The sequence below is a fragment of the Harpia harpyja genome, chromosome 8 (genome assembly GCF_026419915.1).
Source record: "Harpia harpyja isolate bHarHar1 chromosome 8, bHarHar1 primary haplotype, whole genome shotgun sequence".
NCBI lineage: Eukaryota > Metazoa > Chordata > Aves > Accipitriformes > Accipitridae > Harpia > Harpia harpyja.
In genome coordinates, this window is record NC_068947.1 from 9,808,441 (window position 1) to 9,822,437 (window position 13,997).

The 13,997-nt window shown below is 44.8% G+C and overlaps 1 protein-coding gene and 1 long non-coding RNA gene across 20 annotated transcripts in view; one reads left to right on the forward strand and one right to left on the reverse strand.

The window, feature by feature from the left end:
* CASK (calcium/calmodulin dependent serine protein kinase) overlaps positions 1–13,997 on the reverse strand; it is a 245,745-nt gene that overhangs the window by 223,357 nt on the left and 8,391 nt on the right. For 4 of the 19 annotated variants that reach the window (XM_052795140.1, XM_052795147.1, XM_052795139.1 and 1 more), the window contains exon 1: positions 6,573–6,980. The exons of 13 other annotated variants lie outside the window; for them this stretch is intronic. In XM_052795140.1, the coding sequence (XP_052651100.1) occupies positions 6,573–6,631 (59 nt within the window). In that variant the 5' untranslated portion in view covers positions 6,632–6,980. Of the gene's footprint in view, positions 1–6,572; positions 6,982–13,997 lie in introns of those variants that run through there. 2 more of the 19 variants (XM_052795128.1, XM_052795148.1) reach the window with 2 other exon arrangements.
* LOC128145289 (uncharacterized) overlaps positions 6,218–13,997 on the forward strand; it is a 59,175-nt gene continuing 51,395 nt past the window's right edge. The window contains exon 1 of the long non-coding RNA XR_008236413.1: positions 6,218–6,409. This is a non-coding gene — a long non-coding RNA (uncharacterized LOC128145289). The remainder of the gene's footprint in view (positions 6,410–13,997) is intronic.

The following is a 13,997-nucleotide window of genomic DNA, read 5'->3' on the forward strand; positions in this document are numbered from 1 at the left end:
ACCTTGAATGTTGCAATAAAAGACAGAAGGTATGTAGTAGCTTTCTGGCTACCCCTTTGTACCCTATTCTAGCAAAAAAGTATGAAAGTAAAAGAGCAAGGCACTTGTTAACCAAGGGAGGGTCACTTCTGTTATTTGAGAATACATTAGGAAATAGTCTATTATAATGCAAAGGTCTTTTATGGTCAAGCTCCAAAAATTATTCCAAACCTTATTTAGCTGTTTCCATTTCAGAAAAAGATATTGGTAAGAATGGGGCTTAAACACTAGTAACACTATTGTAACTGAAATGCCAAAGCTTGCTGTGGACTTCTGTTTGGACAGGAGAGGCATTCCTTTTACCAATAGACATCTCCAAAGAAACATTGTAACTCACTCTGAATACAGCAGAAGTTTATTAAAAGAAGTTACTAACCTGACACTCTAAAACACAGTTCAGTTTACAGCTACATTGAAGTGAAGGCTCTCTCTAGCCATGCTTTGGATGCCTTATCTAGGTATCCTCTTACATGCTTATCTGACATACGCAAAGAAAAAGAAAAGGTTTTCTTGGGGTTCTTTCAGTGTGCATATTACTTGATTAGTACACTATCTTAAGAGATCAGTCTAACTTTTTAAACGACTAGGGATGATAATTCTGGCCGTGCATGTAATATATCCTGTATACACATTTTCACACTGTATATTAAGAAAAAGTACTCACTCCTGGAAGAAAGGAGGATTCGTAAGAGTTATTTTTATTAGCTCCATAATTTGGCATAAAATACCTACTTTTAACAGCAACCACTTTCAATTCTGAAGTCACCATTCTTTAGATGGCACATTTAATGTGACTACAGGTTTCTGAAAAGTGATCTTTGGAAACATCATATTAGGGTTAATACTACTCGACTACCGTTCATTGTCATGACATCTGCATAAGAGATTATAAAAAGGCCACTGTATCAGACAGCGGGCTGAGTAGGTGAGTGGCTGTTGACATAAAATACGGGTCTTTTCTTTCCCTAATATTTCTTTATGCTGAAGCATTTTATCCCAAGCATTGTGTTTGAATTGAAATGATTATCAAGGATCACTTGGGTCCTAAAGCCTAGCCCCCATTCTTGAAGGCAACAAAGTTTCATACTATTTTAATAAAAAGATCAAACTCTTAACTTTGCAAATCTTTAAGACAAGGTAGCTTTTTTCGTCCCACAACTTTGTAGTAAATTGGTCTAAAATCTTCTAATTTTCAGCCTCAAATCACTTGGGACTAGTCTGCACACATTTGGTCATCTGCTCTTATCTTCAAGGGCTTCCTTCCCTTGGGTGTTCAAGCACAAAAACATATTTGCAAAGCCCTTGCACAATCTTTCTCTGTTTGCGTTTTCCTAGATGAAGTTCCTTCAAACTCCCCTCTTAAGCAAGCCTCTACTTCCCAATCATTACAGCTGTCTTGTTCACATCATAAGGATGTATGCAAGAATGCTGCTGCTTATCAAAACAACACTAGAAAAAGGGACACAAATGGAGAGTACTGATTAAAATGTTGTACTCTGCAACTAGGTATATTAATTCTACCCCATGTTCGGCTACAGTTGAACCTCCGAAGTAGACAGAACCTCTTAAGTAGAAACAGGTCACTACTGCAGTTAAAATCCATAGCAGAATAGCTTAGCTAAGGAGATATTCTAGCAACTATACACTTCAAATAATCTACTGTTATTTTCCTGAAGTAATGCCCTTTATGACCTCATGCTTAAATCAAATATTCATTATAATCTGTTACTCTTAAACACTGGAACACAGAAAAGAGCTGAGAATGTTCTATTAGTACACTAGTATTTCAAACAGTACTAAAAAACTCAAAAGCTAAGCTAGACAAATCACTTTCCATATCCCAGAGAAGTTCCCTTGCCTCTCCCCCCTTTCCAAACAGTGAGTACATAATAAAGTTGTTTCACATTTTCATTTGGTTTGTCAACACTATATCCATTAGTTATTTGCATCGGTTTTACAGGAGATGCAAAATTTCAGCGGTGTATTAGAGAAAAAGAACATTTGAGAGTCAACAGTATTCTCACTCCTGTGCAGAGAAAATGGAGGCAATAATGAAAAAACAATATCACTGAAACCATCAAAATACCTCTACACAGTTTTGTTATCACAATACTTAAAATTATTAAAATATTTCTTGGACAAGAAATCCATGAGCTCTCTCCTCCCTTTCCTAAACACTCCCTGACTGGGGCATAAATCTAAAGCATCTCCATCTCAAGGTAATAGCTTAGGATGGAACTGCAACCACCATCCCCTTGTCTGACTTCAATGGGATACAAGCCTTCATATTTCAGTGCAAAAAAGTCCCCTGTCCCACTTCCCGCCCCAAGACCTTGCAACCTCCCCTCAAATCTCCTGCAGTATTCCAGCAGTCCTGGTAGGCTGCAGAATACAGGAACACCTGCAGGCTCTAGGCACTTTAACCCCTCTTTACTAGATGGAAGAGCCCAAGTAGAGAGAATCATCCCATTGTAGGGGAAGGGAGGATGAAAACAAACCAAAATCCTCAAGTGTGCAGTGCAGAAAAGGACTAGACTGAACCCAGCCATATTGCAGAGAATGTCCTGAAAGCTACAATAGTGTTAGCACCAATCATCACATTATACTTTAGTATTAAAAATACCAACAACTGCACTACTACTATGCACAATGATTGTACATATATATGGTCCACAAATGGAAGATGAAATTACAAAAATTTACAGTTTAAGTGACTATTAATATGAAAACTACTGATTTCAGTTGTGATCAATGCCCTTTTAAACACAAATAAACTTTTATCAACTTTATCACATAGTATTTACAACTTAAAAATTTGGAGAAATTTTTAAGCAACTTGCAATCCTACTGTCAGAAAGATCAGACAATCTTTATGGTACTCCTCTAATGCTAACGTAAACTGACATGAATCTTAAGAGGTGCAGAAACTCAAAACCAGATAATGTAAAATAAAGTCCTTGCAGAAGAAGGACTCTATCTATCATAAAAGCCATGTTTCGGTCTTCTAGATTCAATACCAACTAAAGACAGGCATTCTCTCTTTGGCATAAAGAAAACTGCTGCTATGTGTATATGGAACTCCTCTGATAAACTCAGAACAGTTTTCACCACAGATGAATAAACTCAGAACAGTTTTCACCGCAGATGAATACCCAAGATGTTTCAACTCTACAACTACTACATTTTATAAACTACTCAATGCGTTCTCAATAAATATTTTAATAAAGAAGTACACTTAGCACTATTGTCTGTGAACTGTCAATCAAACGCATGGTCTGATCAACATAACAAAAGGCTTAGATTGTGTACTTCTCAACCAATATACAGGGAGAATCTCTTCAAAGTTACCTAGAAGCAAGTTTGAAAAAAAATGGCACACCTGTGGTTTTCATCACTACCAGTTATCCTGAGATACGTTAACACATTTTTGAAGGCTAATCTATAAATCCCCAATTTACTTCTTGCTTGAAGTGTGTTTGTGTCAGCCAAGTCTGAAGACAAGACAGTAACCTAGAACATAACACATCTGGTAAGGTAAACTACATGACTAATGTTAGTGTCATAAATACCACTTTTTAAAGTTCAACAAGAAATTGGGATTATTATTCCAATTTTTATCTCCATATAGCTTTCAGTGATGGAAGGGTATACTGGAAATATATGCAAATGAAGATTTCCCTTAATTTATTTTTTTTTAAAGGAAACATGAACTAGAATTTCTCTTTACCCCTCCTGGCCTTTCTTTTCTCCTGCACCCATTCAAAATGGAAAATGCATGCTTGCAGAACTTAAACACATTAAATATCACATAATAAACAGCTTATCACTGTCATTCCAATCAATTCATTCATACACTATTGCATTGTAATTGTTCCACACTCCAGCACACCAAAAGCTATTATTACTGCGTTCACATGAAGTAAGTCTTACCAGTTTATTGTATGTAAAAGTGTTTAAAGTTTATCCTAAAGATCAGAATATGCCTCAACAAACTGGGCCGCATGCTGTCAGCTAAGAAACTCTCTCCTTACTTCTCTAGTAAATTGTATGGGAACTTTGACTAAACATTCAGACATTTTACAGGCAAAGATCTCTTTCCCACACCCTTTGTGAAAATACTTTTTACTACCTTAAATGACAGTGGTAACTAACTATTTAGGAAAGATAAATCACACGTTTTAATATTTCATGTGTCTGAAACGCAAATCTGGGCCAGATGTGCTATTTGCAAGAACTAAATTACTGTATCAATCAATAATAAATCACAGGAATGTGCAGACATTTAGTGGATGTTTCACTGAAGGATGTTTAGTAAGATGCATACATAGCAATTCAAAGCAGATTTACAGCAGCTTTCCTCAAGTTGCTTAAAGATGGGCAAGGTGGTACCCAGAATCTGTAAGCTAAATAAAGATGCTGCATCCCTGGTTCCCTGGAGTAGTATTGCAAAGAAACAGGAACACTCCTTATACAACCGTACATGAAATTGTGTATTTATTTTAAATGTTTTTTTAGAGGACTGACATGACATCTGTGTGGAAAAGCCTGAGCAATCACAACGAGCTATCAACCCTTCACACCATCACTGCTGCTATTTTCAGTGATCCACCCTGTTTTTGCTACAGTGCTCTTGGCATCATTATGCTACTGTGATTCAATATTTATCCGTTAGATCTAGTTATATCACAACACTATCTATACCACCTAAATCTCATGTGGAACTTTTGTAGCTAATACCTAATCCACAGTTTTTGAGCTCTCTCTTCAAAATTCTCCAATCACAAAACAAAAAGTCATTTGAGATGTGCAAACATCTGGACCCCTGTGAATCACCCATTCTCTAAAAGGGTGTGCGGTCACGCATAATCACTGCACCTTCTTTCTAACGGTAATCAGGTATGAATAAAAGAGTGTGTGGACTGCAGTGGTTAGCATAAAACCTCTTGTGAAAGGAGTGTGCCAAAAATTGTCTTCAAAACATGTTTAATAACTGTTTTGTTTCTCGGCTACAGAAGCTCCTCACCAACAACCAGCATTAAGCTAAAGCAATCGCTTTCCGTTTATGACAGCAAACAAGGCCCCTTAAGCTTAATATTTTAAAAAGTTGTTTGTGTTATGAGAAAGGTAGTAACACCTTGTGAAATGACAGAACTGAGTGCTGAAACTTCTGCTGACAACAAAGTCACCTGCTAAGTCCAAGATTAGCATTTTAGTAGAATCCTGAGGAAAGATTAATTCTAGATTATTTTTAGCCCCAGCTTTGAAAGTAGACAGCACTTGATATAAACTGAAAAGCATACTGCTGGAGAGCGGACAAGAGAACACATGCAGAAAAAATTCTTTGTTTATAATCAAAACACGGTGAACAATTATTCCTATAAAATTCATTGTCAGGAAGAAAAAAAATGCAAACACACTGAACAGTGTCACTACTAAGGCTTCCACAGCAATCTCAGCTTCGGAATCAGAAACGTACGGAAAATTAGGAAGTCACAATATTGCTACATCTTTCATGTCCATTTTGCAATACAGACACAACTACATAAAACACATGAAAGATGATGGATAAATAAAAAATGGATTTTGAAACCGAGCGGTCACAAAAACATGGGGGGGCGGGGGGCGGGGAACGGAGTTCAGCTTTAATTCTTTGTCACAAATCTGATTTGGGGGGATTCTATGCATTTTCCTAGTGCGATTACGCAGACTGAGACTTGAACTGTCATTTTCATCCACCCTACAACAGCGGTAGCCCGAAACAGGCTGCTGGGGAACGCCAGCAACTACCTCAACTCCTAGGTTCGACACAAGCCTCGAACATCGGTTTAATAGCAGTTGCATAAGACGACTCAAAAGGCCAAGCACTCCTGCTGCCTTATACATCTCTATTTCCACACGAATGAGAGCGGAGGGAAAGATCTGGACGAAAACCGAGCACAACCCCGGCGCCACTATTACTGCCACTAAGCAGCTGGTTATTATGCAGCAAAGAGGAGGAAAACCCAACACCTGGCGCACAGATATGCAGACACCCAGTGAATAGGTGGATCTACGGGGAGATATCTTCCCTCTCCCTTCCCCAATAGGCAATCCTTGATGGGTGTGCCAGGAATGGGATACAGGGGGGGGAGGAGAAGAAAAGGGGTGGGAAGTGGTTGCCGCTCGCTGCAGCCAGCCTGAGCGATGGTTAGGTGGCTGGTTAATCATGGTGGCTGGAAGAAACATGGGGTCACTTCTCCCCCTTCCGCCTCCCGTGTAATCGCGAAGGTGGGCAGCGCGGCGGAGGCACCCTCCGTCTCACCGCCACCGGCCACGGGGGGGAACCCGGATATCCCGCACCGACCCGCTGGCGGCGGCAGCGGCGACTCAGGTGGGTGCCGAGCAGAGCATCCCTCTCCCCCCGCCCTCCCCCGGCTCCCGGCGGCGGGGGCCGGGCAGGGGGGCACCGCCGCCCCCTCCCCCGCTCTGCCCGCCGGCGCACACGCCCTGCCCGGCCCGGGCCCTGCCCGCCTCCCGCTCCCCGCGGGACTCACTTGCCGATCACCTCGCAGAGCTCGTACACGTCCTCGAACAGCACGTCGTCGTCGGCCATGGTCCGGGCGTGGGGGGGGGGGGGGGGGGGGGGGATCAGCCCGGGAGGCGGCGGCCCGGGTGAGGGGGGGGGGGGGCCGCGGGCACAGTCCCCGCCGCGCGGCGCGCTCCCCTGCCGGTCAGCGCCAACCGCCACCACCACGGTAAATCCCCGCCGCTACGGCAGCTCCCGCCGCCGCCGCCACCTTCCTGAGGCGCCGCCGCCCGGGGGCTCCCGCGGCCGCGCCGGGACTCCCCGCTCCTCCTGCCGCGGGCCGCAGCCGCCGCTCCCCGCGCGTGTCACACACTCCGCGACCCCACCTTCCTCCTCCTCCTCCTCCTCCGCCCCCCCCACCCCACCCCACCCCCCCTCCCGCCCCCTCTCAGCCGGCTACTCCCCAGCGGCGGCGGGCGGGCGGGCAGCTCCGGCTAGCGGGGCGGCGCGAGGTCCATGGAGGGGCTCGGCGCGGCGGGGAGAGGAGAGGAGGAGAGGGGCCGGCGGCAGGCGGCAGCGCCGTCTCGCTCCCTCGCCGAGCGGGCGGCCGCGCGCTCCCGGGCGGGCGGGGGGAGGTGGGGGGGGACGCGCGCGCCGGGAGGGAGGATAATAGTGGGAGGGGGAGGGGCGGGGAGTTGCAGGCGCGGCCGTTGATTACGCTCCCAGGCGCGAGGAGGAGGAGGAGAAGCGGCAGCGGCCGCGATAGGCGCTTGCTTTACTGGAGGGCGGGCGCGCGCTCCCAGCCGCCGTCACGCAAAGCCGTCACGGAGCGAGCGCGGGCAGGCGGGCGGGCGCGCGCGGGGGCGGGCGCCGGGGCGCGCGCCGGCAGTGCCGAGCAGGCGCGGCGCGGCACGCAGGCACGCACGCGGGGGGCTGCGTTCGCTTCCGCTCCCCCCCCGCCTTCCCCCCCCCCCCCCACCGCCGCCCCGCCAGAATCGCGCGCGGGGCCACGCCCACCGTCCGTTTCGGGGGGTCGGGGCGGTCGGGGCGGTGTGCGCAGGCGCGGGCTGGGATGACGTCATGGCGCGGGGAGGGGGCTCGGCGGGGCGGTTGTCGGTGCCGGCGGCTGTGGTGCGTGAGGGCGCGGCCGGGCCGGAGAGCGGGGAGCGGCGGCGGCGGGCAGGTCTGAGGTACCGACCTTCCCCCGCCGCCCGTCCGCTGACCGCCAGCGGCTCTCGGGGGGCCGGCGGCAGAAGGACCGGCGGCAGAAGGACCGGCGGCCCCGCCGCGCTGAGGCCGCGGGGTGTGGGGGGGGGAGCGCGGCCCCGGGGCTGGGGGGGTGCGTGGGCGTGTGGTGCGTGGGCGTGTGGTGCGTGGGCAGGTGCGGGGAGGGGAGAGAGGAGACTTGCTGCTGCTGCTGCTGCTGCCTCAGCGGGTGGCGAAGGCCGCTGCTGAGGTGAGGGGTACGGCGCTTCGGCTGCACGCCCAGGCGTGGTCTGTAGCGGCAGGCGTCCCTTCCCGTTCTCACAAACGCGGCCGTAGTAATAAAGAACGTCTGTGCACAACTGGGCTTGTAGGGCTTTGTCCAGGGGCGGCTGAAGTGCTTTCCCTCCCCCCCCCCAAGAGGATATAAGTATTGTCTGGAGCACGATTTGAACCGTCTTTGTTATTAGGAAAACAGTCATCCTGTTAGCCCTAAAAGTAGTGCATTGAAAGAACCTTTTGGGAGTGCTCTTCCAGTTGGGCAAGTAGCTGGTGGCTGTCGTTTCTCTTAACAGCCACTTAAAAACAGTGTCTGAGACACGTGTGTTCCATGATTTTTGAGATGTCGCACAGAAAACTATATACGAAAGACATGTTAAGGTGCATGTGTGTGCTCTTCCAAGTTTTGAATTAGATGGTTTGTAGAAGAAAGCAAAGCTCTTTTGAAGGAATTAGCCAGGAACTGTTGCAGTTTACAAAGTGTTTATTTTTGCCAAAGTACTTCAGCACACATGCAGCTTCTTAAAACTCATTAACAAAGGTAAATTATATAGTTGTTCCCCACACTGAGAAAAAACCTGTCAAAGCAGAATTAGCTGATGAAATGGTTTAAAAGTTAGCTTTAAAATGCAGAGCTGACAACACTTCACCAAGAACACCCTGTTCCTGTCTCCAGATGAATTCAAAAGAAAAAAAAATAAGAAAAGCAGTGAAAATAATTACATCGATCTCCTGAACAATGGTAACATATAAGGTGAGAGATTCCCATGAGGCTGTGCTCTATGCCATACAAACCTTTAAAAAATATTTAAACACCATCTGCTATTTGGAACGTAAACAAAAAGCCAATGTATTTAGATTGTTCACACAGCCAAACATGTGGGCAACCATTTTTTGCTTTTGCAAGGCCATCAGGCTGAGTACCACATAGGCCTCACAGTAGTAAGTTTTAGAATATGGGTGAGTGTTCACTTATGTTTTGAGCTGAAATTGTTATTTGACTATATGTGGAGCCATCATTAGAAGTTAACAAGAAAAAATGATAGAAAAACACACAAGGAATTAAAATGCTTGTAAGAGATCCCTTCCCTGGCTGAGGCAAATGCTTTTGCCAGTCCAGCAGCATCACTTCACGGGGGTCTCACCTTCCTCTGGATGCCGAGTGGTGAGAGTCACACCAGGCCACATCACCCGGGTGTGACAGATTAAACTGAAAACAAGGAATACCAAGCATAATACATGGGGGGGCTTGGGGCCAAAATATTGTAATAGAGCAAACCCTTTAAGAACTTTGGAGGGCACTTGGGTCCGTTTGGGGATGACACAGCACGTAAACATGGTTTTCTGCTAATGGATGGGGTCTCAGAGCACAGGTCGAAGAGTTAAAGTTGTTGTTGTGGGAAGGTAGTTTCTTGGAAGACACTGAACAAAAATGGGCTTTCGCTGAGAGAGGTGGTTCATTCCCTGGCATCTAGCCTACTTGAAGGGTCCTACTGCCTTCCAGGAAGGAGGGTAGCAGCTGCTTCTTTATCTGATGGGTTGAGCTTCCTATTTTTTTTTTTTTATTTTTTTCCATTCTTGAGCAAAGACACGCTCGTTAGAGCAGCTGTAGCATTTATTGCTTAGGCTGGCAAGAAGCAAGGCGAATCTATGAAAGCCTACAAACATGTCAGTTGTCCACATTCAGCGCAGGGGGAGAGCAAAAACGGGTGCTACCTACCATTGGAGTTGCATGAGAAGAATCTGTCTGAACGAGGATTTGTGTGCAGATCTGTATCATAAAAAGTTGCATACTGAACCAGCAAAAGCAGCAAGGATACCACTACATCAGCAATTAGTAGAACAAACGAGAACTATGCTGTAACTCAGTTTCAGATTGAATGGGCTCAAGAAAATACGAGCGTAAGTTTGCCAGCAGCCAATACTCAATATTATGACCATCCAAGCAATGCATATACAGATATGTTTGTGATCATGAATTTCAGCCACCAGTTTGAAAGTAGTCATTCCCTTTCCCTTTCACAGGTAGGCATTCTTGATTTTCACCCATGTATCCTCCTCCTTACAGATTCTGGCTTTAATTTAAAATTTTAAGGTTAAATTCTGAAATACGCACATCTAACATCTTATTAAAAATATGTAACAATAATGTTTGACACACAAGCAGAAGAAACTTTACACTTGAGACCTGGAATGTTTTACTGGCAAGGATAATGGTTGGTCTGAAAACAGTTCAGGGCATCAGTCGTGTCAGGGCTAGGAGAGGGACTTCTTCATACAGAAGTAGCAAGAAAAGGACACTGACTATTCGCAGGAGGGAAATGCTTTACAATCCCTAGTAGCCTTCCCCAAACCACTGCACATGTTTGAGCTGCCTGTCTGTCAGATTCTGAACTGCCAGGTTAAGGTGTATTTTTAGGCAAACCAACATTGTTGTTTAACTCCAAAGTTTATTTTAAAGTCCAAACAAATAGCTGAGTGACGGCTTGGGCACTAGAAAACCCATTTCTTAAAATTTTATGGTGTTTTCAAGTTTTACATGGCTGCGGTCTTTGCAGGGTGTGTGCATGTGGTCTGCACACCATTGGTGAGCCACAGGACAGGTAAGTTGTTCAAAGGTTGTTTATGGAACCATAGTTATCAGTTACATCCAAACAGCCTTTATAGCGTTTTCATTTAAAAGTGGGATGTAAAAGGTACGTGATGAAGAACAAGAAATTTTAAGGGTTTGCCAGTGTTCTGTAATCCAAAAGATGTAGGAACCACCAAATTCTGTGCCTCAGATTCCAAGTATAACAGGGCCCCGGGTACTTTGATCTGTAACCCAGGTATTAATTCACTCCCTCTTACAAAGTTTGAGGATGATACTGACACTGAAGATGAGTATGAACTGTTAGTACTTCGTAAGAGAGTGTTGGAGGCTTACCAGATTTCTGACAAACTGCCATCTTGTTTAGGAGTGCAAATTCTATGAACTGAAAATAGTTTGTATTTTGGGCAATGAAATGTATTTTGGTTGCAGTGAAAAGAGAAAATGTTTTGATCACGACAGACACAGACATTTTCAATCCTTGTAAAAAATGACGGTCAAAAGAACCCTAAAAAGCCATCAGCCAACGCTGAATAAGTCTGGATAACTTCTTACAAAAGTATATAATTAAATCTGCTTGGAAATCTACTGTGTGGCAGGGCAGTCTGCAGCTGCAGAGCTCGGGTGTAGCACGCTGCACAAGTCATGCCATACCGTAATTAAGGAGGCCGGGTTTCCCACAAATGCATGTCTTAACAGGTGAGTGATGTTTGTCTAGGAAGATAAATCTCCAACTGCATTTTTCTCCTTAGTGGAGTTTTTTCTAAGTTCCTCCACGGTGTCAATTCTCCATTGTTCAATGGGAAGTGGACTTTCACTGCCACCCTTCCTCACTGAAGACACTATCAGGTCTCTTTTCTGCAGCCCCCTATCTTCAAAGGACAGTTGGAGCTTATCTCTGGGATCTGTACCTTGCCCCCATCTAATTCTGTTGAAATTGACCCCCAGGTTCAAAAGTTCCTGGGAAAGATACAGGCTTGTATGTATATGTGAACATGGCAAAGCATAAACGTAATTTCCTCAGGCAACCGGCTAAGAGCTGCCTCTTTTGAATGAGGAATTTTTTTTCACTGCCCTTCAGACATGGTGACCACATCCCCTTCACTGGACACTTGGCTCATAGTGACCCAGCCACCCAGCTGGGCGAGAGCACCAGGTCAAGTAATCAGCCAGATCTTGGTCAAGGAAGGGTAAGGGAAAATGTCATGTTCCTCATCTGTAATTAGACCACTCTCATAATTAAACATAAATTACAGTAACACTGCTGAAGACAGGTAGTAAACTAACCCAAAGCTGAGCCTGTCTGATACTGCCACAGAAGCTCACGGTCACCCTTCAACATCAATTTCCAAAGGTGAAACAGTCCCAGGTAGGGACAGCTGGCAACATCAAAAGAGAGGGGAAAAGCTAAAAATTACACAAACTCCTACTTAATGGAGTTTCTTTTTTAGCTATTCCTTGCCATTCTGGTTATTTTCCCCTTCCTTGTGTACTGTGTACCTGTGAACAATCTTGATTGAATTACCGGAGATGCTTATTTCTTTTCTCCCCAGTTGCAGCTTTTCCTCATTGATGGCTATGGATTAAATACTAAGAATTGTGGAGGAAATCTCTCCATGATGCTTTTATTGAAACTTTTTTAAATTAAAAAGATCTTACAAGATGTACAGGGGATAAAACCAGGTAATAAAACCAACTCAAAATTCCGGTTATCTTTTCATCATTATTCTAAACAGAAATTTGCAACCATATGCTACAGTCATGCACCTATATACAGAAAAATAATTAAAAATCACATCATAAGGACAATATCAAAATGCTATGTACTACCACTGAAAAAAAGCCCAATTATATTTTCCTTTCATATCTTTCTTCTTGCATTTCTCACCCTTCTACTATCTTTTGTAGAAACCTATTAAGCAATTTTGAGGTGGCAGGTGCCACCTTAATAATTAGGAACTCCAGAAGGGCCCCGCAATGCAGAGTAAGTGCCCAGAGGAGCTTTGGTGTAGATAAATGGCAAGGAATACTGCATCTAGAGGAAATCCTCGTCTACACCATCCCTGCATGATGCTGAACTTGGAACTGGCAGTTGCGGCTCTGGAAAGAGCCCTCAGACTCACTCTGGCAGTTCTCTGAAACCATTGTTGCAGGGTGCAGTGATGGTCAAAAAAAAGCCAATAAAATATTAGGCCTATCAGGACAGGCATGAAAACAAGGCAGAAGGTGTCATTTTCCCTCCATATAAAGCTCTGGTGCACCCACAGCTGGAGGGTTGGGACATTTCAGGCCTCCTCTTCTACAGAAGGACACAAAGGAGTTTGCAAAGGAACAGAGAGAGAAGGGCAATGAAAAGAAACCAAGGATGAGCCATCTGCCTTGCCAGGAGAGGTCAAAAGGACTTGTCAATTTGTGGAGGAGACACCTGAGGCAGGATATGGTTGAGGTTTACAAAATCATGAAGGTGGTAGATAAGGTGAAGGCAGAACTGCTGTTCACCAAATCCTGCAATACTAAAACTAAGGTGTGCTTGGTAAAACAAGTAGGAAGGTAGTTTAAGACAGATACATGAAAGTACTTTTTAAAAAAAATATACATGCACACTGGATAGTGAACTTTGAGAACTTGCTGCCACAGGAGGCTGTGGACACCAATAGTATCAGCAGGTTCAAAAAGAAATGAGACCATTTCAGGGACGACACATCATTATAAACAAATACTGGAAAGAATAGGCAGGGCTGTGCCGTGGAGCATCCCTAGCACAACAAATGTAGATGCTGGGAAAGTGGAAGGGGAACTGACTGCAGAGAGTGGCTAGGCTTTCATGCACTTTCTATACTATCTCCTACTGCCACTGCTCCATTTTCATTTGTAAAGGTGTAAATACAGTCTTTCACTACAAATTATGCAGTCAGCTTCTCTACATTCGGGGAAATCACAAGAGTCAGCATACCTGGAATGCAAAGAATATCCTTACCCAGGAAGGCCACGTTATTCATCTCAGTCTGTTGATCCCCTGTTGGGTAAGTAGGGCTAGGTGGACCCATTAGGGCATTTCTTATATTCTCAGCCTTTTAGTTTCATCCTATGTTTCGTTTTTCATTCTTGACTTTGTCCTTTATTTTGTCCTCATTCTGCCACCAGTTTATTTTCCAAACCCTATTTATGAGGTTTGAGGTACCTATTTTTTCTTACTGCATTTCCCAGATCGCTATTTCCATTAATGTGCAGTAATACAATCCAAAAGCTGACAAGGCTTACAGTTGAAGACTCCTCAGACACAGCTATGGCTTTACCACTTATCCTATAGCCTCAGGGTAAGCCAAGCTTACCACATTTTATAACTTTAGAAGAGAATACTAATTCTGTAAATAATTATTT